The following is a 24,534-nucleotide window of genomic DNA, read 5'->3' as shown; positions in this document are numbered from 1 at the left end:
CCAGCAAGAGACAGATATTTGTTTCTGCAGCATACGGCATCCTTAGGAATTTGTGTTCTCTTAAAAAAAGAAGCAGCTTCACAGTGCCCTGCATAACACAATACATAGTAATCTAATTAACAAAGTTTATTTACACGTTTGAATATACTGAGTCTCATCATTGTAGTACAATGTTTCTGAATGTAGTTATTATTGTGATTTTTACAGCACAGTCACAGCTTCACCCGGACCTGCTGCTGGCTCTAGGAACCAGTCAGTAAGCACTGGGTTTGCCAAAGCCAGCTCACAGCTCAGATGGACAGTAATTATGAGGCTACAGAGCAGGAGCAGAGACGGAGAGGGGGCAACTACAGAGAGGAAAGGGGCGCCGCCGAAGAGCCCCCTTGTGGGGGGGCCGGCCCGGGGCTCACCTTGCTGGCGTGGACCTCCTCCTCGGGGGAGTAGGGCGGGGGGCCGCTCATGGTCCAGAGGGGCTCCTGCAGGATGTCTGGGGTCTGGGGTCGGGACTGCCGGGAAACGATGAAGTGCACGCGCGCCTCGCTGGCCTGCGGGACGAGAGCCAGACGTGAGCTGCCTGCTCCCCAGCTGGGGCGGCGGACAGGGGTCCCGCACGCGACACCTCTGAGTGCAAGGGGCTGCCATTCAGCTCCCAGCATCCAGGCTAAACACACGCTCGAGCACTGCAGTGGGCCAGTGCGGATGTGTCCGGGATTGATAAGGATTGCCTCACTGTTTCTGAACAGTGAAAATGTTTCTTTCTCTCGCGGGTGGTTCTGAACCAGGAGCAACAGGCTGTGAAATACCTGCGGCTGCAGCTCATCTTGCAATTACTTAACGTCCATGAAGAACTAAGAACAAGCACCTTCGTCCAACTGTCTTTGGACAGCATTCCCTTCGGCTTCTGACTGCTGAGGAAAACCAAGCTCTCTAACCTTCCACTCAGAATATTTAGAACATATTCCCCCCCCCTTCAAAAATAATATTTAACAATACAACATAATTGACAAATTCTGTAACATAAGTAGGCAATATTAATGGTCAAAAGTATGTTCTTTGAAGTTTAGATTTTATCTAGATATAGTCTGTGATTTGCATCAGTAATCTGTATCTTGGTCAAATTAAATATCACTTAATAACGCTGATGTCTACAGTAAGCCAATTGACTTTTACAAGACTGGCTAAGATCCATTAAAAACTTTGTTCTGCAAGCACAACATACCATATAAAAAGTCTTTTGTGTGCAACAGTCCAACAATGTGATAAATTACTGTAATGTACTACTGCACTATTCCCATCTAACGCAATGGGTTATTTTGTTAGATATATGTTTACTAAACATAACAATGACACTTTGTTTAACCCTTGAAATAGTCAGACATTGGACCCCTTTGCCAAATGCAGTTTGCGTTCTCTTCTTACAACCCCAGTGGTGAGGGTCAGAAATATATAAAGTGGGCTGAGAGATGGTGATTTGTAATCATTTGTTCCTCTTAAGATAGCACGCTCTCTCACATACACACACTCTTTTCCCCTACACACACACTCACAAGAAGATAAGATGGAGAAATATTGGCACAACTTGGTTTTTGTGGAGGTCATTGGCATCATTCATCAGTCTTGTAGAGGGAATTTCTTGGAGTTATCAAAACACTGGAATACGTTTTTTCTATACCTCTGACAGAAAAAAATCACAGAAATTGGAAAAGAAAATAATAGATTCATCCTAATCAGTTTCTTTTCTGTCCAGCTCTTGATTTTATCTTCCAGGGAAATGTTTTGCAAGGAGTTGTGGTCACATTTTCTAACTCTCTGGAGTACGTGTAGGATAAGTAATGAGAAAATGTCTGATACACAGTGAGGAAACATTCACATACATAAAACAGTACCCAAAAAGCGTAGAAGAGTAAATAACGCTGCTTTCTTATATTAACAAATTCATCTGTCCAGGACCAGGAAGAAAAACAACCTCCCAAGTGTGTTTCAGATTAATGAGATCATGTCTTTATAACAGGACAGTGACGTTATTGCTGACTGAGGCTGTGTCGGAATCGGCAATTAAACAAAGCTGTTCATTTCCCATAATCTATGAGTTTTCAGTTTTTGATGTTCTGCTCAGGGAGGGGAGCAAACAAGACTTGATTCTCCTTGGTCGGGCTGTGTGCAGGGGCTTGACTCAGCACCTTTGTGATCTTTGCTGTGCTGTGCTGAACTGTGTGGTCAGTGTTCTCCCTAATATTCATGTCAAGAGCTGGGCAGGAGGGGAGTCTGTTTCTGTGTCTCCTCAGCTGTTGTATTTCAACACCCCAGGACTCTAGTCAACACAGGCATTACCGGACAGCCACACTTCTTTACAGGGTTTCGGCTGGTCAGCAAGTGCACAGAAGAAAGGAAAATAAATGATGTAAAACACCTCAAACTTTCCACTGCCTTGCATTTTATTATTCTATTTTACTGTTAGAAGGCCTTGTAAACATGAAAAACCTGTTAACACTTTATAATGTTTGAAGAACATAATCTGAAAGATCCTAAAGCTTCTAAATATTTTATGCAGCTCTCCACACTGCATGTGCTAACTAGGGGGGGTCATTTTGAGCAGGAGACTGTCTCATTGTGCTGCATGATGATGTATTGTTTGTAGTTCAGCTAAATGACCAAGAATCTTTGCATCTTCGCATCAGCCATGAAACCCTTTCCTTCAGAACAATTCTGGCTAACACGGGGGAAGTTATGCAAGCGCACCAGCCCAGTGCAGTGCAAAGCCCCTAGCCTGCAGTCAGGTACATTCAGGCTGGACCAGAGCGTCCTGACTTGTGGACGTCGGAGGAATTAAGACTCTCAGTGCTCCGGCATCTCCGGCTTCTCCACTCAAAGCAAACACAAGATCGCATTTTTCAGACCAGCTGCAAAAGAGCACCGTTTTCCTGGCTGGAGCCCCGAGAGTGATTCACGTCCGCCAGTGCCTCCAGCCCTGACCACACAAGCCTGCCGCGGCCCACGAGAGGCGAGGGCCCGGCCCGGGCGGCCTGGGGGAGACACTCCCGGAGCGCGGGGGCAAGGGGGGCTGTGGCGCGGCTCTCAGAATCACCTGGATGAGCAGGGCGGCGTGCTCCGGCGCCCCGTAGCGCAGGTCGTGCCCGTTGATGGCCAGGACCCTGTCGCTGACGCGCAGCTGCCCCTCGCGCGCCGCCAGGCCGCCCTCCAGCAGGTGGAAGACGAAGACGCCGTGCTCCTCGGGCCGGCGCACCAGCTTGATGCCCAGCTGCTCCTCGGGGCAGCTCTTGGTCAGGATCACGTGCAGGCTGTCGTCGCGCGGGCCGGGGCCGTCGTGGCCGCAGCGGTGGCGGTGCCGCTGCTCGCGCAGCACGGTGAGCCGCAGCAGCTGGCACGGCTGCTTCAGGACGGACACGGCGTAGCGGTGCGGCACGTCGCTGATGTCTATACCGTTCACCTGTGAGACACAGAGCCCGCAGGTCAGCAGGTCAGCAGGTCAGCGGGACACCAGTGTGACCCACAGGTCAGCGGGACACCAGTGTGACCCACAGGTCAGCGGGACACCAGTGTGACCCACAGGTCAGGGGGACATCACTGTGACCCCACAGGTCAGCGGGACACCAGTGTGACCCACAGGTCAGGGGGACACCAGTGTGACCCCAAAGGTCAGCTGGTCAGAGGGACACCAGTGTGACCCACAGGTCAGCAGGACACCAATATGACCCCATAGGTCAGCAGGTCAGCAGTGTGACCCGCAGGCTAGTGGCATGCCACTGTGCAAGCTGTACAGCCCTTGGCATCGTGGCATCTAGTTCATTTTTAATGAAATTCTGCCACATGCGCACAGTAAACACGCAGGATATTACACAAGCAAGTGATGTTGCATTCTGTTCTGTTTAGTTATGTTTTCAGTTTCCAATTAGCATTTACTGACAGTTTTTGATTATGATTACAAGTGTTTAGGGGCAAAAAAACTGAATTTAATTTTCTCTGCCAAACTTGATAAACATAACTGACTTTTTAAACCAATTTCTCATTGGAGTGAGGTTAGGAAATGAAAAAGAAACCGGCATCTGATGTTTGGGATATTTAGCAAGTGAGCTGAGCCCTGTGTTCCATCAGAATTGTCTTTTCTGCTTGCCCAGGAGCTCCACCAGCTGAGAGTGAACGTCTCGCCATGCCTGTCTCCACAGTGGAGCCGCGCTGTGAAAGGGGACCATGGAGCGTTGGGCCCAGGCTCCGGGCTCGTACCTTCAGTATCACGTCCCCCGGCAACAGCCTCCCGTCTCGGGCTATGACACCCTCTCGGTAGATGTCCTGGATGAGAATGCGCACCAGGGGCGTCTCGTTGCCGCCCACGATGGTGATGGCCAGGGCCTCGCTGGGATCTGCGCGGTTGATCCTGATGCTGGTGATCTCCCCATCAGGGATCAGGTGGTGCAGCTGGGGGAGGGCCAAGGCTGCAAGAGACAGCACAGCAACAAGGGGCTGTTTCAGTGGGAGGGGCTGTGACCTGCAGCCGTGGAGGGGCTGCCTGCTTACACTAGGCCACTGAAACGGCAGACACAAGTTCACTCATGGATAAAAACGGAATAAAGCAGCAGAACAAGGTAGGCTTTCTTCTCTCCCAGGCCTGCCTGCATGGGAAGACTGAAGAGAAAGACTACAGGGCTACAGGGGGCCACAGAGTGCCTTTATTACAAACTGGTGTTTGCGAGAGGAGTCTGGTTTTGGAAACCAATCTTCTTTCCCAGGGGATGAACTAGTACTGGATAAAAAGAAAACTTTGCATGGAAAGCGATACAGCATTTTTGTATGCAACATTAAATCATTTTTAAAACCTTATTTACAATAACAGAAGATTTTTCGACTCCTTGTAAGAGCCGTCAATTGTTTGCGGAAGACTCCGTATTTTCTTAGCTCAAGACTGCCGCCGTGCAACAAGCTTGCTTCTTGCTCATGAGATGAACTCTGTGCCTCACCCTTCAGAATATTCCAGTTCAACTAATGGGTGTGCTGCACTGTGCCACTTGGGGGCATGAGAGCTTAGCACTGCTCCATCGTCTGCCGTGCTGCTGGAACACAACACAGCCGTGACAACACCTACACACCAGGCCTTCACCGAAACCTGCACGGTCTATATGGAGTGCTTTTGGGTTTCTGCAGAAACCTTTACAAAACCATAGAAAAGATTTACAATGCACATTAACAGAAATCTAAACCGGAGAACGAAGTGTGTGATCATATGGCTACATTATTTTGCGTTTTATAGTTACAATTACTGTGCAACAGAAAATATAAAGAAAAAACACCTTGAATGTTCAATGAAACATCCCAGAATGACCAGTCTTGTATGTGTTGCCTCAGTCTGTGCCTGTTTGTCATTCTCATTAAGGCACTGGATGGGTAGCACCAGAGCCCAGCCAGCCCAGAGTACCAGGGGTCAGAGGACAAGAGCCTGTTACAGAAGTGGCTTCACCCTCCGAGAAACCCAGATGGTGGAGATCTCTGCGGCACAGCGTCCGGTCTTTTGGCACAGGGAGGTTTGCCAGTTTGCCACTGTCCAGTGGCTCTGAGCCCATGGACTAGGGCAGAGCAGAGCAGCACGTCTCACACCAGCAAGCAGCTGTGGCACCAGTGCAGTACCAGGGAACGGGTCGGGTCTGGCAGGGCCAGCGAGCCTTCATCCCCATAGTTCTTCCTTTCCCGACTCGGAGCGTCTCCGGGGGAACATCACTGTGTGTTTGGCACAGAGGGCCTAATCATAGCAAGGAGCGAGACTTGCAAGCATGGAGGCTGCTGGGTCTTATGTGGGGTCTGGGAGTTATTTTACTATGAGACCAGGACTCTGGAAAAAATTAAATTCCTCCAGCAACGCCAGCTCGCCTCTCACTTCCTCCAGCTGCTTGGCTGAGACCACTGTGAAGCTGTTACTCCCAAAGGCCGACAAGCAGCAGCCAGGCCTGAACGAAACAGATCCCAGGGTCCAGGGCATCATTCCGGAGAGCTGGCAGCACTAGTGATGAAGCTTGGGAAGATGCATCTGCTTCCAGACACAGGCCATGTCAGGGACTTCTGAGAGGAAACTAGGATGTTTTTTCACATCTACAAATTACTGGAACGTGAAAGAGTGTTACAGATGATGCACTCCATGAAGAGACGTCCCTTATTGTTCTTAGCTGTGCATGTCTCCCAGATCACTTTACGCCTCAGATTCGGAGAACCTGCAGCTATGTGTCTCCTCCCCCTGTCGTTGCCATTTGGATAATTTCCAGAGTCAACAGCTTCCTTCTTTGTGTCCAGCTTCTTCCACAGCACTCAGTCACAGACTTCCACAGACACCCCAATGCTTTGAACAAAGGTTAGAAAACAAAAAGCACACGGTATTACTGGGGCTCTTTGCTCTTAGCCAAATTCCTAGAAAGCTTCTTTTTCCCAAAAGTTCCAGAAGAATGCCTCCCACATTTTCTACACAATAAGTCAGAGCTCTTCTGGGGTGAGGTTATTGAAAGATCGGGATAAAGTCCGATCACAGGACATCACAGAGAGAAACAGCAGGCGTGAAAGGCAGCCCGATTGTGTGCCAGACACTGGCCTGGCTACCCCACCTGCTGCTGTCTCAGACTTGGACGCTTTCTTTTGTGCGCTGCAGTCCTTCCTGCCAAGTCAGCTGAGCCACTTCCAATAAATCACAGGCAAGATCCCTTCAGTCTTACAGGAACCACCTGATTCGGGCGCCTCTGTCTGAAATCCTAGTCAGATTTTTCCACCCTGTACAGTGTGCAGCGCAACGCTGTCGTACCTCAACATTTCACCTTGCTGTTCTCTTCCTCCTCAGCCTCAGGCTTGTTTGCTTTCTCAGAACATTATGATCCATACAACTGGTACAGCTCCCACAAAAAATAAATCAGTATTCTCCTGGAAAATGGTAAAACATGCCTCCAAAAACGCCTTGGACTGGACAGCAGTTGTAACTTTCTGTACAAGGCCCCAAATGGGAAATGTATTAAATGCCAAAGGTATGAATGATCTAAATCATGTACACAAATCCTGTGGCTGCGCCATGTTCTTTCTTTCTGGAATTGAGGTGTCCAACATGATGGTATATGGGATCTGGGGATCTGAAGGCTAGAGCAATTTCTGTTTCAATGATTTATTGATCACATGCTGAACTAACATCAGGGGTTACTGTGGTTCAGAATGGCACCCAGACCTCCAAGGCACGATGTCAGGGTGGAGAGCATGGCTTTTCCTAAGATTCTGCATGGGATATTCTGACTGGATTTCTGAGGATACAGCTGTAGTCCAAATGTCAGGCCATGCTTCAACAGCAGCTTTGCAGAATTCACAGAATACTGTCTCCCCTCATCCCACCTACTCTTTTTCTCAAAAAAAGATTTAGCATTCCACTCCCAAAAATCAGTCCTTTTTCCAATCATAAAAACATTTTGCCCACAAGCTGTGTAGAACTATTTCACTGGTGGAGTTAAAAAATAATGTGAGAAAAATAATACAATTTAGTAACAAAAAATGTATAGCTCAGCAGTAAAGATGTTTTTCCACAGGGAATCTCTTTTCATTGACATGCAGAAAAAATACCTCTATCAGAGAAGAGAAATATGATAATCCTGAGATAAACTGTAGAAAACAGAAAAAATCGTTACAAAGGATTCATTGCACAGGGAGGAAACCATGATTTACACTTTTATGATATATGGATGGGTAAATAAAAAGCCTAATATAATGTAATTATTGTAACACAACAAGATGTGTTCTTTTCCTGAAGGGACAGAAAGGTCTTGCAGACACCCTGTTGTAAATCTGCAAGTTTAGCAACATTTTTAACTCTCAAGGAAACAGAAAGCTGTGTGCTTCTTGTAAAAATCATAGTGAACCTCTGCTTACACAAACATTTGATTTAAACGGTTTCAATCTAGATCTAAGCACAAATCTTTTAAAAAAATAAGGAATTCATGCCCCTCTCATGAGAGAGTTTAAAAGCGTTTGTGACCCATTGTGACACAGAGTTCAGGTCAAATAAGAAGAACATAAAGCTTTTTATTATTATCAATGTTTAGTCTTGCATCAAAACAGATCATTCCTGACTGACACATAAGGTCTTATTTTCATAAAGAAACTGTGAACAAAGAGATACAGTATACGCTGCCCACAGGCTCCTCTCTGTCACAGCAGACAGGCACACAGAGTTCTTACCTTCCCGGGGAACATGGGAGTTCCTCAAGTTGTCACGCTCCTCCACAGTCTCGTTGACAACCGCATTCCCACTTTTCGTTCTCCTGAGGACGCTGAAAGCCCTGTTCAGGCGTTTAAAGGACCTGCTCCTGACAGATGTGCGGTCAAAATTTCGGACTGTGGAGAGAGAAGATGGGCAGAAAGATGTCTTAGCCTGGGCTCTACCCTGTGGATCATGTCTGGACTTGTCTGGGATGCTTTCCTACTTCAGACTGCTCCTGCCTACTCCTCATGGCCACTAGGGAAAATGAAAAGGAGGGCTTCCTGTGCATTTCTGGATTACAGCATTTCACCTCTCCGAGATTTCCAGACCTGCTGTCCTCTTTAAAATCAGATTGAAAACTTCAGCTGTATAGTAGCTGTGAGATGAGGGAATGGCACTTTAACTTCAATAAACCCATACAGAGAAGCATTCATGCCCCTGCAACACATCTATTCTAATATTATTTCCACAGGGCTTTGAAAACCTGCAATTGATCAATTATTAACATGCCACATTACCACAAACAGGGCAGCAGTCCCACTTTGACCAAGGATAGCAATCCAAATCATATATTTTTTAGTTTTTTCAGCATTGCACATCCAAATCATTTTAGGATATTCCAAAGATGTAAATTGGTGTAATAAATTTGGAGTACTGGTTTGACAAATTCAAATTTTTAAAGTTACAGAAGCCCATGCAGCTTTGTCTAAGCTATATGGGAGTAAGGAAAGGGAGGATTCAACCCAGGTTAAAGTTGGGATCACATTATCTAGACGGACAAGGTTTGCCGAAGGTCATCAAGATCCCCGGCACAGGAAGAAAGTCTTTCTAAACATGTGGCACAGAAAGAACTGGTTGACGTTAAGAAGAACTGGGGCTCAGGATATGTGGCATAGCGCCATTATCAGTCGTGACCAGGGCTGAGGAGGTGTGTTTTTTCATCACCCACGTTTTTTGGTGTTGTTTCTTGCAGCGAGACTCGTGCTGCTCCCAGTCTGGCTGTCCTCCGCGCTGGGGTCGAAGGCAGGGTTCACGAGCCCCGGGTCATCGGAGAGCAAGGCCACAGCGGCAGAGCCGGGCGCCTCCGAAGGCACCGCGGCCACGGTGAGCTCAGCCGTGCTGTCGGTGCCGTCGCCTTCCTGAGAGCGTCTCTTCCTGTCGGCCGAGAGGCCATAGTGCGACGCGCCCTTACACCTGAGGACAGAGAAGTGCATGGTGGCCATCTGCACATTCCAGCTGGAGCAGGAGCAGGAATGTCACAAGTGATCAGGGTGATTCAGGCTCAGCTCAGAGTGGGCGCTGTCTTTGTCATTAGCAATAAACTGAACAAACAGTGGCTCCCGGACCGCTCTCCTCCTCCTGCAGGCTTGTGTTTTTCCACATGCAACTCAGGCGTCACGGCCCATTTAGAAAACTGTTATTAACATAACTCTGAGAACTTGAACACGTACTTTGAAATAAGAAACAGACGTCGTGCTACCCTTTGCTGAATATCAATATTTCCACAGTCTGGTTCAGGAAACCTAGTGGAGGGAAATTATCTCACGTTTTCTAAACTGAACACATTATTCAATATCAAATATCAAAAGTACTTAAGCGCAAATGGCCCTGGCCAAAAAACATCAGAAACTCAATGGGATGCTCACAATTTTATCAGAGTGGGATATCATTTAGGTGAAACACTTTGCTACAGCAGTGATCAGAACCTTTCCTAGTTTAATTGAATCCTGTATTCCCAGGTCAAAAGTGCTCTCAGTGTGTACACTAAGCTGTCAGTCAAGCAGTAGTTGAAAGGTCATGACCTTTCAGCCGCAGCTCTTGGACATAATGAAACTGAACCACTGATCCGTGTTTGTTGGCTTTTTAATCCCATTTCATTCGGTTCCACCCCTTCAGGGTGTCAGCTTTCTGCCGTTCACTGCCCTAGCCTGACATACAACATAGATGTATTGTTACAAATAATGAATGAAATTCACCACTGAACAGAAGAGGCACTGCTGAGGGCGATGGGAGCAGACACAAAAGAACTGAACCAACACACACGCAAAACCAAACTACTGGTTTGTATGGAGCAACAACTTGTCCCACCTACTTAACCCCCTGCAATGTTGACAACAGCACACGCCATTGTCTGTGTAAATGCACTCCCTCTTTAGCATGTATCTGTGTAGACAATACAGCCCATCAAGGTGTTTTGATGCTAATGCTATCCCAAGAGTTATTTTATTTATTGAGAGCTGTACTTTCTGTGGTTAGCACTGCTACTGTCAAGCAGCAGCAGAGAAACAACATTTCTACTGTTAGACCTGCTGTTGTTAAGTATACTAGACCTGTGGTTTGAAGGAAACCATCACCACTGCATGTGATATGAGGAATATCACACGGAGAGTTGGAGTGACGCTTCGCACTCTGACTGGCCTACAGCAGCACAGCATCACAAACACTCACTCTGCGTTTGCTGTACCTCACCTCACCTCTCTTCATTTTGGTAAAGGAGAATCCTCATGTTGCAAATAGAATTTGAACCACATAGAAACTAACAACCTGAAAGACTGAAATTACATTTTGCAGTCTAACTGCGTTCTTTTCTGATCAGGACAGAGAATAATGTCTGCAAGGTGGTTTAATGTGTTAAGCCAAACATTTCAAAGAACCAGATAAAGCGTCACCACTGCCACGAAGAGAGCTGCTCTGTGGGATGCAAACCTTTCAAGCTTCTGCAGTGAAGGTCAGCATCTTTAATAATTCATCTAGCAGCTGAAGTGGAGTTTCTGCAGATCATGGCTTATTTTCACACAATCACTGTTTCACATAAAGTGCTACATATTCAGATGCATTACCAATCTACAATATTTACACTAATGGCAGACATGAGATTTCAGCAGTTCAGGGTCAATCGCATCTCTGGAAGGTTGAGGCTGAATTTCAAATCTGTTCTCAGCTGATTGAACTGGTTAAATAAGGGATGTTGTTGATTCTTATTAAAAAACAGTAAAAAATGATACTTTTATAAACAAATGTATCACCGGGTAGTTAGGTCATTTATGATTTAAACTGTAGAGAAGATGAAAAAAATCCTTCAAAAATATTCACCTGTAATCCTCTTTTTTCATTTTTTTCTTATCACACATTGATTTTACAGCTGTATGTACTCCAGCACACCTAGCTGTTAGAACACTATTGTGTATTCAGTACTGTAGCTACGCCCTTACCACGTCGCAACAAGACTGATATTTATTCTGCTTGGAATCACACAATTCTGACTGACGCTCTGAAGACTCTTACACTGCCTCATTGAAGCTAGGGCCGGTCCAGGCTCTGTGACTGCTGGGGCTGCTCTGGTTATTGGTTCTGTTATTATTCAAAATGAAAAGAAAGCAGATATCTGGAGCCCCGAGGTGAGGGCAGTGGGGTTCACATGGGCATCCACCCACGTTTAGCTCTCGACCAGAGGGACCCTGACTCCCCAGCCCTGGGGCTGACGGTGGACAGTGCTGCTTGTACCCCTTCACACCCCTTCACACACAATGCCCGAACCAGGAAAACACTGAATCCAGGACCATCGGAGTATCACCAGTGGGATTGTGCACTACAGTAGATTTAAGAAGGCTACCACAAGACACATAGATTATTTATTATCCCAGTGCACCAGGTTATATATTATTTTTATTATTTTACATTTGTCAGTTACTAGCACTCCTGCGTGATAAGGCATTGCATGCATAACAGGGAATCTCAGGATATCTTGTACCTGATGTAACCTCTGCAGATTAAGGAAGGGGAATCTGCTTTCATATAAAGTTGTCTATTTCTTTACCAGAATTAAAGATCAGTTCTCAATTACAAAATAAACCAACAGTTGTGACTGTTCTCAGCAGGGGACAATAAACGTCTTGAGAGGATTATCTCTCGAGCTGTGGTTCTCGGCCTGAGCTGACACTGCCCAGATATACTGCAAATCAGAGGGAAAACTAGGGTCGGCGTGCTCGGCTGTGCTGAAGGGGTATAAGCCCTTCCTGGTCATGGAAGCCCAGGAAATTCAGAATGAGGGAAAATCTCAACTTCAGTCATAGACAGGCAAGATATTATTTTTAGAAGGAAATGCTTATTTTATCAAGAGTTTAAAATTCTTGTCCAACAGTTCTCTTTAATGTGAAAGAAACAGTTCAGGAATTAGTACTGCAATAACATTTTCAATTCTTAATGTATTTCTTTAATTTTCTTTACATTTATCATTTGTTGCTGTTTTTTCATATTCTGTAACAGGGTTTTGCATATTGTTAAAATGAACATTACACACATTTTCTCACAACTACTGTATATACTTACCCTTCTAAAAGGTAACTATAAAATCTATAGATGGCTTTTTTAACCTGCATCTAAATAACTCAAAGAAATTGAAATCTATTAGAGGAAATTGGTGAGGATATAACACGTTTGTAAAATGTAGTACATTAATGCTAATTGGTGATTTATTATCTCCTTATGTATAGACTATATATAAAGTACAGTAAACTTCACTTGAATTGATATATGTACTGGTCATTGTTACCTAAACCATTCATAGTGCTACAATAGTGCAGCTACCTAATCCTGTCTTAAAAGCTTTGGATAATGTTAATTAAATTCATCTTGCCTTACAAGATAAAGGCAGAGCAAACTGCTTAGCCTCTCAGCTGCCTACAATGCTTAACTTAATCACTCCTCTTGAAAATGTTGCCATGCCTCTCTTATGTTTTGTTGGAAAAACAACTTAACAAATTGCATATTTATAAAACAAGGTACACGTTTTAAGGGCAGTGTTCAGGGCTGGGCTCTTAACTGCAAGGCTGCGGGTTTGAGTCCCAGGTGAGACACTGCTGTTGCCGCCATTGCAATGTGCTTCATGCTGCTGCACTAAAATGACCCGCGTGACTACAAATGTAAATTGTTTTGGACAAAAGTTTCAGTCAAATAACTCAGTAACTAATAAAGTAACTAGATAAAGACTTTCTTGTGGGCCCAAGGTTATAATGTTCTAGTGCCAGACTGACAGTGTTATTCTGCAGGAGCTGCCCTGAATGTGCGGGTTGTTGTATCATCAGTTCCGTTCAAATCCCTACAATAAAATCAGAGAGTTTCACTTATACTGCATACTTTCTGTTTTTCACACGTGAAAGAGAGCTGGTTCATGTTTTGTGACAGACCTGAACTGGAACCTCTTTTACAGCCAAACATGTATTGAGAAGGAGGTGACTTGTCATCATACTTATCTGGCTGTCCATCGGAGAGCTAAAAGGAGATGAGCTACAGTACAAACTACAGGTCATTAAGATGAAGGAAATTACAGCCTCTTTTTCACATACTTTGATGCATGCCTTTAAGACAAGGAGTTTTACTGTCTTTGAAGCCAGCAAGCATTCATTAAGCACTCTCTTCCTGAAAACGCACAATCAACATCTCCAGTCACGCAGGGCAGAGCAAGAGAAGGTTGGGAAAAACTTAATTAGTGTAGCAACTTCAACATGTGCAAAGCTGCATTTCCAAAAAGGAACTATTTCATACACATAAATGTGCTTTTGTTTTCAAACCATTGTTATAAGGGCCTCAGTCGTGTCACTGCTCATATGCATGCTGCTCTTGGTCTATTGATAGCATGAGCAGAGTCGTGGTTAGTAATAACTAACGAGATTTGAAGGAAATGTGTATAATAAGACAAAACACTGCTTTTCTGGTGGAACTCTGTAATCTAAAGCCCAAAATAAACCTGACCACAAACTCATTAATGCCCCTGAGAATTTCAAATCCTCTTGTAGATGAGTGGATTATCATTCCTAACCCAAATACGGTGTGTGTTTCTGACTATAAAATATATGCAAACGTACAATCAGCCAAAAACAACACTGTTGCCACTGAGGATGAAATACAGCAGACAGGTGAGGCAGCTGTGTCACCACATCTCAAGTCTTCATGTCTTCAGACATTACAAGGCGCCATGCCCCATCGCACTAAAGACTGTATTTTGGAATGTGTTTGGATAAACAGTAGGTCAGCCTCATCTACCTGTGGAAAGCCGTGACTTGGAACAGCACTGTAAATCTTTCTGTTCGAAGGTGGAAGATATTTCCTGGCCAAAGCGAGTTTCCTGTGAGAGAGGGATTTTGATTTCCTGTGGCTCCCAGATTATTCAAGATAAAAAGCCCAGGAGCTCCAGAGAATGGCAGAGGCTCACACACCCCGAAGCTACAGCAGAAATGCCCCAGTTCCTACCATGTGCTTTGTCACACTATACTGAGGCTGCACCTAATCATCGCAATTAACGTGATCTTTGCAATAAATAACACAAAGTCAACAAATTCATAACGAAAGGCAAGTAATGTTAGCTGAACTGGTAGTGATTGGACTAGCAGACCTCATCATGTTACTCATCAATTCTGGAGCCCAACAAGTACGTTTGGACACTATAGCTCTAGGGACAACAGAAAGATCTATTGAGTGCTATTGAAAGATCTAGCAAAAAGGTTTCCACAGTCCTGAGACTCAATCTGTCCCTGTGATCCAAACAGAGGGGAGAGCAGCCCCCCCAGCCTCTCGGCTCGCGGTCAGACAATGAAGAGGAGAGGTCAGTGGGCTTCCTCACGGGCGCGGTTCAGAGTCACCTCCCAGGAGGAGACCGGAGCCTCTGTCGATTCCCAGTGGACAATCAGTGAGCACAGGTGCCCCAGGCCAGATTCAAGCAAAAAGCCCTGAAGGTTTGAGACAGCAGAGCTGCTCATCACAGCGCCGTGCCGCTTGACAGAAGTTATGCAACAGATACATATGCCAGCAGCCATATCACCCTGCAACTCACAACTGGCAACCCACTGAAGCTCAGCAGGTGTGAGCCTGGTCAGTACCTGGATGGAAGACCTCCTCGGAAAAACTAAGGTTGCTGCTGGAAGAGGTGTTAGTGGGGCCAGCAGGGGGCGCTCACCCTGCGGCTCATGTGGGTCCTAATGCCCCATTGTAGTGACGGGGACACTATACTGTAAACAGGCGCCATCCTTTGGATGAGACGTAAAACCGAGGTCCTGACTCTCTGTGGTCATTAAAAATCCCAGGGTGTTTTTCGAAAAGAGTAGGGGTGTAACCCCGGCGTCCTGGCCAAATTTCCCATCGGCCTTTATCAATCATGGCCTCCTAACAATCCCTTTCTATGAATTGGCTTCATTACTCTGCTCTCCTCCCCACTGTGAGCTGGTGTGTGGTGAGCGTTCTGGCGCACTAAAGCTGCCGTCGCATCATCCAGGTGGGGCTGCACATTGGTGGTGGTGGAGGGGAGTCCCCATTACCTGTAAAGTGCTTTGAGTGGAGTGTCCAGAAAAGCGCTATATAAGTGTAAGCAATTATTATTATTATTATTATTATTATAAGGTAAGTGTATGTTGTTCTGTTTCTCTTCCCTGATGAAGAATGTGCTTTCAACTGTTGCATTTTCCTAGATGATGGGAGCCAGGATGAGCATAATATAAATCACCTCTCTGACGGAGGAAGGGAAGTATGAGTCTCGAGAAAATGGCTTCCAAAACGCCTCAGTATCCAGGCTTTGGGGCTGTGCAGCAACAACGGGCTACAGGAACTGCAAATAAAAGTACGGAAAGGGAAACCAGTTGGTCTAGAGATTCACAAAGAGGCCCAGAATCACATGGACATCTGTTAGGCTTTCACATTGCAGCACTCAGGCCTGAATGTGTCTAAAGACTCACTCCAGACATCTATGTTACAAATCCTTTGTGTTGCCCTTCTGCAAATCAGTGTTCAGTGCACAGATGTCTAATCCTGCAAAATTCACCCAGTTCTGATTATGAGCAACCTTCAGCACTAGAATACAATTAATTTCATACTGTTTTTAAAGGCTATCCTAAAGATTAATATTTTGAAAGGAGATGTCATATTTTTTAGGCCAAAGGAATAGACTAAACAGCACATGAAAAGGCTTTTAGACTGTCTCCCAAAGTCATGCATTTTAAAAAATGAAATGCCACATTAGTGAATAATCTGTCAGTTGTGAAAAGTAGGACGAGCAAAACTGCTATTCTAAATTTAAAAATCCTTTTGCATATAAAAATGACATTTTTCAAGATTCACACAGGTTGCTTGGATATAATTTGATATTTTAAGGATTAAATCCTGTCATGTATGCACAAAAAAGAATTTCCAGTAATTTTTAACTGACCTAAAAAGCAATTATGGATCAAACTTATGTTTAAAACTGTTATATTTACAAATCCGAGACATATCTTTTAATGTTTTCTCTGTGTTGTTTTTACTTTGACAGAAAACATAGCCCATTTCAACATTACTTGGACAACACGCTTGTGCTCAAGTTTCAAGTTTCAGCTCGGCAGTCTACAGAAAATCTACACAAGATCTTTGAGTCACTTCTTTACAAGCTACACAGTTACCATGCACACGTTACTATATTTCTGCTGTTTGTGAGAACAACAGGTCCTGTAAATTGAGGGTTAGCAATGTAATCGGAACCCCTTTTTCTATTTTTATCCGAGTCCTGTAAAAGACCCTAAATCTTGCTGTATACTATAAAGAGGCCGCTCTCAGCTCCTGATTCCTGGCTGCACAATAACTGGCATTTTACATTGAAAGACACAAAAAACTGTCTGGAAATTAATCTGAGCCTGATGCCCATCTTTTCCCACCGTGTAGATGTGTAATTCTTGGATGCAAAGTATGACTGTTAAAGTTTAAAGATGCAGTCTAATGGATAACATTGTTTGAAACAGGTTTTTAAAATATTTTTGCATTGTTTTGTTGGACAAATTATCTGTTGTTTAAAAGGGCAAATTAAAATATTCCGAATTTGATGTGCTTTCTTCCTGTACACAAGGATCTATGGTATGTGTGAAGTTGTAAATCCAGATCACTCAGAGACTCGTCAATCCCTTATTGTTCCAGAGGTTGCTGAGCGCTCAGTGGTGCTGTTGTACATTGTGAGGAAGTGCTTGGCAGTTTGGTAACAGCAGGATTTCTGACCTGTGCGTGACCCTTGTCTTCTCTCTTTGACAAGCTTGTACTTTGCAGGGAAAACGGTCCCTATCGCCAAGCACTAACAATACAAACAACCGCAGCAAAAACCCATCTGCTTAATCACATCCCAATCTCAAACCAACACTTTCACTAAACTCAGCTTTGAGGCATGGCGTCAGCACGGGAATCTCTTTTAGAGAGCCTGGATATCAGAATTCACCACAACAGAGCTTAGTGGTGTTTTTGCTTAATGTCTGAAAACTTGAAACTGAAAGAATACTGCAGCCTTTCGCCAGGAAGGTCCTGACAATGAAAATCACAATATACCCTTATAGTAAGGTATGGGTATGCTTAGCAAGCACAGCAAGATTACAGCTGAAAGGCTTTTATTAGTGTTGTTGTGAGACCAAAAAGAAATCATGAAAATTTATGAGACAGACTGTTTAGAACATGTATTTTACATTCATATTTTATATATCTTTAAATTATCTTCTGCACCACAGTCATTTAAATAATTTCCAAGATCACTGAGGAAATGCTCTAATGACTGTTAGAAACCATACATTGTTCATACTTTATCATTTATCACCCACACCTGCAGAATCTCTGGATCAGATCACAGTGCAAAAGCAAGGAATTGCTTTGTTGATAATAAATAACATAAACGTCATGGCCTAAGGGTGTAGGAGTGTGGAACAAGCTGCCCAACTATATTGCTGAAGCCGATACCCTGATTCTTTAAAAAAACAGCTGGAATTGGTGGATCAATTAGCTACTAACTACCAAACTGACAGGCTGAACACCCTCCTCTCGATCGTAGCCTTTCTTACATGTATGTTCTTATTTTCACACCTGTGCAAAAATCTTTTGAAAAATGAAAACTCCAACATGGAATCAGAACCATGTGACTTATGTCCTTTGTTTTAATGCTTCTGCAGCTTTCCATAGGTCTTTAATCAGAGCATTATCTGACATTCTATATGATTTTGTCTAAAAACATGGTTTGTGTAAATATTTTTACCGGATGATGATGGTTTACGATTAGACAGGGAAACAGTCTGACCGTCGAATTGTTGCTGCCTGTAACCCGCTGGAACACAGCACGCACACAGAGTGCGCAGGACAAACCTGTTGGGCCAGACGAGCACAGCTGTCTGAGTGGAAAATAAAACCACAGCCCTTCCCTGTAATGACAGAAAAGGATGGTATTTTATCAACGTAAAGTTTTGCTTTATACAGTCCATTGTTTGAAACTCTCTGGAAAAACACAAAAAGCAAGTAGCTTGCAAAATCACGGTTAATCACGTAGCCTGTAGTAATTCTACCAGGAAATACAGTTGATTATTAAGGTGGTTGGGCTGTGCAGGAGGGAGAATAAGCCCTGCAGCTGTGTGTAGAAGGACTCTGGAAGCCCTTTACAAACTGGCCTGTCAGCCGGCTGACACTTTGACAAAGAAAGACAACGTCACTGTTGGTCAGAGGACAATGGGTAGTAAAAGGACTGTTAATGAAGCAGAGCTCAGTCTGACTGCGAACAGGGAGCCAAGGCAATCTAGCCCAGAGGGATGTGGCTTCCTTTCAATGCTGTTTTAATCCCACTCCCCTCAAGTGCTGGTAGTGTATTAGTTCCAAACCTGCGTAGCCAGTGAGAATCATAGGCAGTTTGTTTCAAACAGCTCTCCACCTCGAAACACGACACACCCAGAACAGAAATTTAAGAATACAGTACTACAGCACAGTGGTATGTACACCTGGGCCAGGGGAAGTGCAGCACTAACAATGCCACTCTAGTTCACCAAGGGTGTCTCAGTGGTTTGTCTTGGTGGTGTTTTGTGAAATTGGAAAGCAAAGCACTGAACCTAACAGCCTCCAAACTATGGCACTTATTTATGCATAAATGTATTTTTAATCAAAATATTATTTATGCTGGATGCATACTGTATACGCTTCACTAATATTCAGAGGGTGTTATTTCTGCAATTATGTTTCAGGAGAAAGGGACGCCAAACCTTTCTCATTAAACTAATTCAACATCTTTAAAAATAATGCTTAACAATTAGGCTGTGTTCATAACCTCAAGGGAACTGTAAAAGAGCTTCAGATGAAGAGTCTTCTCTTTTTAATCCTAATTTTTTGCTTGTTCATTAAAAAATAATTTCTGGGGAAGTTTAAAAATGTCTGCAGGGTGTTTTTTTACCCAGCAGCGTGATGTTTGGCACTGTGATGTGTGACCCCGCAGGCAGGCCAGGTCAGAGACGGGTATCCTGAGTGTGTGGGTGTTAGTCATCTGACAAGGGGTGGGTCAGTGAGATCAGCCACTGGGCCAAATTGTTGCCCCAAGGTGTTTGGGTCTCTTCTGACTGGGACATTTTTACACTGAAGCTGTGACCAATCCTCACCATTTAACAAACAACATAACTACACAAACTCCTGTCCAAGACTTATGATACACAAATAAAAAATATTGATCTGTCAAAACTTCATAGTGTAATTGATAAAAGCTGGTGTGTGTCTAGATTTTTAAGGTATCAGGATGACCCGTTTTATGATCTGCTTAAAGAAAGTAAATCGCATAACTTTACAAATCCTGAAATTCTCCTATCTGAATACTAATCTTGTTGAAGTGATCTTGGAGCGTTTATTTACCGAGACACAGTGAAAAGTTATCCCTGGCCTGACTAATTGCCATGTTTCTATCCCAGTTGACAGCTGTATGACCTGACTGGCCAGGCCGGGCCCCTGTTCCAGGGTGAGGTGGCCCTTCGCTTGCTGTAGCCGACAGCCCTGACAGAGCCACCAAAGACAACTTCAGGAAGATGCTTGCCAGAAATACCTCAAGCTGACATGTGTTGCTGTGTGAAAACCCAGCACGACCCCCAGTTCCAGGCTGTATCAGACTGGGATCAGACTGAAGATACATCCCCCCACTGGCTGACCTCGCCATACCTACAGAGACCACAACCCTTCACCCGCCCAGTCACCTGGCAGGACGAGGTGATGCAGGTGGTTTCTGAGCGCTGCTTTTTCCAATGTGGAAATGCAACCTGATTGCCTTCGAGCTGGACTCACCAAGCGCTGTGAAGGCTCCTGGAAGATTTTTCTAGAAAATGTATAAAACTGAGCTGCATTACAATAGCACGACTAGTGTGTGCAACTTTGCTTTTGTTGGGATGGTGCCAGGTAAGGAGACGATATCGTTGATGTTTTGCTGGAGTGGAATCTATACAAGCTATTTTTTTCCCCACAGAACTGTACAATGGCTTAAAAAAAGATCTTTAAGTAAATCCTACATATGATAACTAAGATGTTGCTTTTATGGAATACATAACCAATGCAGAAGCCAGTGAACTAAAAAGGGTTCCTTGTCGAGTACATAAATCACCCAGTACATCAAGAGTTTTATGCCTGCATATATTTTTCCTTTTCGCATTAAGAAAGGCAAACCAAGCCTCCAAATGTGACACGCCCGACGTTCTGAAATGGACTGATCTGTGAGCTGCCAGACCTCTCATTCCCTTTGCAGTGTAAGGCACATACAGCCATTGAGAAATTGGACTTCCAGGGTTTTTCTCCACCACTTAATCACAGTTTGTCAGGGCAGTGATTCAGCAGGGCACACTGTCCGCTCTCCTTCTACACTCGCTGTCAAGTGTGCAGCACTCAGCCTGGACCATAGACAAGGGTGCTGGAATGGGGAAATAGCTTTCTAAGTTCTGTGAGCTGGCTGAAAAGAGTCCTGTTTTCAGTTTACCAAGGCAGTAACACCCAAAAATTCGAAAATGTTTTTCTTATTTAACAAAATAATAGCATTCTTTTACTGGGACATATAATGTATAATATAATAAACTGCTTTAAAAGTAATGAAACATTTTATTGCTTGAGTGATTTTACGGTATATTATTTTAAAATTGTTCTGCTGAGTGTGTTACAGATGATGGCATATTAATTATTTAGTACTATACTGAAATCACTTATCCAAGATTCTACAGTACACAAAAGTTGAATATTGTTTCTAGCGTACTGGTGCACTTTGGCTGCTGTTGCATCATCCTGGTGATGCAACACACTGGTGGTGGTGGGGGGATCCCCATTACCTGTAGAGAACTTTGAGTGGAGTGTCCAGAAAGGCCTTATATACAGTAAGTGTAAGGATTATTTATTACTTGTATCCCAGAGTGGGATAAAAATATTTTTGCATGTTCTGTTCTGACTTTTCTTTGTCACAACAGAAAATTGTAAACATCACATATACATCATATGTATATACATTAATGTTTAAAATGTTTAAATTAAACTAAAGAGATATAAAAGAGATCAGAGAGATATATTCCAGAGCAAAGCCTGGACTCACTGCCGGGTTGGTATGCAAGTCTATTGTGGGATACACACACGACACACACACATGCACACACACACACCTGCACATGGCCAAGTTAGAGACATCAGACCCAGCCAACATGTCTTTGTAAGGCGGGAGGAAACTGAAGCATCTGGAGAAAACCAGTGTGAACACAAGGAGAACATGCAAACTCCAAACAGAAGGATCCCCAGGCAGAACTAAAACCCAGGACCCAAGCAGTGCTCAGTGTCACACCACTGGGCCAGCTGGGTGGTGTCAAGAATATTATTAACTACCTTCTGACCAGATGAATAAAAACCCCGCATCCTGGATTCAACAACAAGTGAAATTGTTCTGTTGGTCTCAGCTTTTAACCCCCAGCAGACATCTTTCTACATCATACAGCCTCCAATCAATAAGGTTAACCTGTACACCCTGAGGGACCCAGGAAGACTGAGGCCAGAGAGTGAGACACGTGCTTTTTTCAGGAAGGAGAACAGACATGAGGGAAGCTGAGGAATGTGCACACTGCATCTGCCACTGTGCCTTACAAACACCTGCCTCCTGATCCATGAGGACCTAAGTACCCCCTTCCAAAGTACAACACAATTAACTGCTCTTTAACAAAAAGTAAATCATTATACAGTAAGTCTGAAAAAGTCATCCCTACTCTCAATTCTGTGTGGCATCACAGTAAAAAGTATAAACTAAATAAACAGCCATCCATCAACACAAGCATCTGGGAACAGAGTCCAAAAGCAGTAACTCACTTCGGCTGCACACTACAGTGACTGTTTGGGGTTTTCAGAGATCTCTGCCGTTATGTACATGCTGAGTCTTAAAACAATCCGTTACCTTGCGCCACTGGTCCTTTTGTTGTGTACATCAAAAACATAAAATGCTGCGATGTATCAGTGACTTTGGCTTCACGTTGTTTCTGTGTTCGCTACGGTGGCATTCCTGCTGGTGAGGGGAACAGGAATGAGCAGCTGTTTGCAGGGAGGCTGTGGAAAGGTTGCAGAGCTGTGTTGTTCTCCTCCCTCACATGCTCTGCTAGCATGAAAGGCTGAGTTTCTGTCTGAAAGAGACATGTCTTGATTTTCAGAGGGCTCCTCTCCGATCATTTGTCAGTACACTCCGCCTTTGAAGATTAATTATTTCGAGGGCTGCCACTTGCATTTCTTACCGGAACAAGAACAAAAAAATCATTAAAGCAGATTGTTCATGCTATAGTACTGCATGGTCCTTCCTGCCTACCATCAGAACCTAGAGATTGCTCTTCTGCTTCTGTCAGCGGCTACAGCAGGCCTTCTGAACCCATCAATGCATAATTTAATTGTCATCGATAATTACTTAACTTGACAGTGAAAAGGTTTGCCCTCGCCTGATTTAATTCAAATATATATTTATGTCTAATGTGCCCCAAATTCATACTTCATTTATAAGAATAGGTTTTGATATGGAGAGAAAGGAGAATGATAAAATAAAATATATAAGCGACCAAAACTGTAATCTCTGCAAATACTCTCCTACAGTCAATGCTCATGGAGACTGAATTAAATTGGTTATGAAGCCATCACCAGCATTTCAAGTTTTTATCTTCAAATGTGTTTCAAAATAAATTGCTTTTATCACTAAACTCCATTTCAATCCAACTATCATAATCATAATTTCATCATTAATTTCATTAAGCAGACCCACAAATTAATCCTTTCAGGATGAGTCTAAAAGTATTTCAAACATTTCATGATTCTGATCTAGCTTTGGAAAAAATGAAATGCCTTAAAGTTGAAATTTGGCATTATGACAGCAGTTCCAAGCAGACCATTTAGAAAAAATTAAATGTCAAGTAATAAACGGTAAGAGCAAGCTTCAGCACTATTCAATGGTTTGAATAGCAAAGGAGCCTGGACCACTAGCAAACACAGATAACTTTTATCAGGAGTCCCTGCCTTACAACAATAGATCTGCAGTGGGATTTCATTACATCTATGGGAAAAATACACCCTAACTGGCGTAATGTTTCTCTTTGCAAGATACAACACTGAATCTGAAATCTGAAATTCTTTAGGATAGTTTTGCAAGATTACAATTAAGAATTTGAATTTCTGACGATCCAGTCTTCTAATAAAGTGATAGCAGCCAACGAGGCACTTAGACAGACCCACACAAGAGGGTGTGTCCCAGTTCCAGGTGTGGAACAGGACCCAATTAAAAAACAGAGACACAATTCAAGTCAGTTTCTGCGATCGCGCCACTGTCTTCCTTAGTTCTTTGCGTGTGGTTCAGGGAGATGACCGCAGCACCACAAAGACCTCATTCTGCAATCATGTCTTGCAGTTTAAGCTACTGTAAGTACAAAGCAAAGATGAGGTTTCAATGAGAACACTACATTTCCGACATAGACTTGCAAACTACTTGCGCAAATGCCAAAGCTTTGAATGAATTGGCCTCACCATGATCTTGTTATAAGCCTGCAGATTCCAGTTAGGTGACAATCATTTCCACTTTGGTTTACACTATTAGCGTATGGTTTCCCCATTGGCAGGTTAAGTGGTTTCAATTCAAAGGCTGGTGTTTTAAAGATGTTGCGAAAGACACTGGGGTGAGAGGGAAGAGTTCAAACCTCTGTTGCTCACATGGCAGTATCAGTGCAGAGTTAGCACCTCTGCTGACCATCACGTGCCACAGGCCACCTGAGGACTGCAGTCTGCTGTCACACCCCTGCAACGCCAATCTAATGCTTATCAGAAGCATCTGTAATTGCAACTCTTTTTTTTTTGCATGGTGCCATTACATTATTAAAAGGCCGCCTGGACCAAGTCCATCTTTCTCTGGCTGTTTTATTAATGGGCTATTTATCACTCTGCCACACAAGTCACCTGCTTCAAATAAAGCCAACCTGACAGTCTGCAGAGGAGGTTCACACTGGCAGGGCAGGCTAATGGGAGCAGCGCTCAGGCAC

General features: G+C 44.0%; 1 protein-coding gene across 2 annotated transcripts in view; it reads right to left on the bottom strand.

Moving 5' to 3' along the window:
* Positions 1-24,534, bottom strand: part of lnx1 (ligand of numb-protein X 1) — a 47,353-nt gene that overhangs the window by 10,578 nt on the left and 12,241 nt on the right. For both annotated transcript variants that reach the window (XM_088919316.1, XM_088919325.1), the window contains 5 exons: positions 9,177-9,421; positions 8,206-8,361; positions 4,243-4,451; positions 3,086-3,448; positions 411-545 (listed from right to left, as the gene is read on the bottom strand). In XM_088919316.1, coding sequence (XP_088775442.1) covers positions 411-545; positions 3,086-3,448; positions 4,243-4,451; positions 8,206-8,361; positions 9,177-9,421 — 1,108 coding nt within the window. The remainder of the gene's footprint in view (positions 1-410; positions 546-3,085; positions 3,449-4,242; positions 4,452-8,205; positions 8,362-9,176; positions 9,422-24,534) is intronic.

Source organism: Atractosteus spatula, chromosome 1, assembly GCF_055471065.1.
Source record: "Atractosteus spatula isolate fAtrSpa1 chromosome 1, fAtrSpa1.hap1, whole genome shotgun sequence".
NCBI lineage: Eukaryota > Metazoa > Chordata > Actinopteri > Semionotiformes > Lepisosteidae > Atractosteus > Atractosteus spatula.
This window is presented reverse-complemented; position numbering and strand designations above follow the sequence as displayed.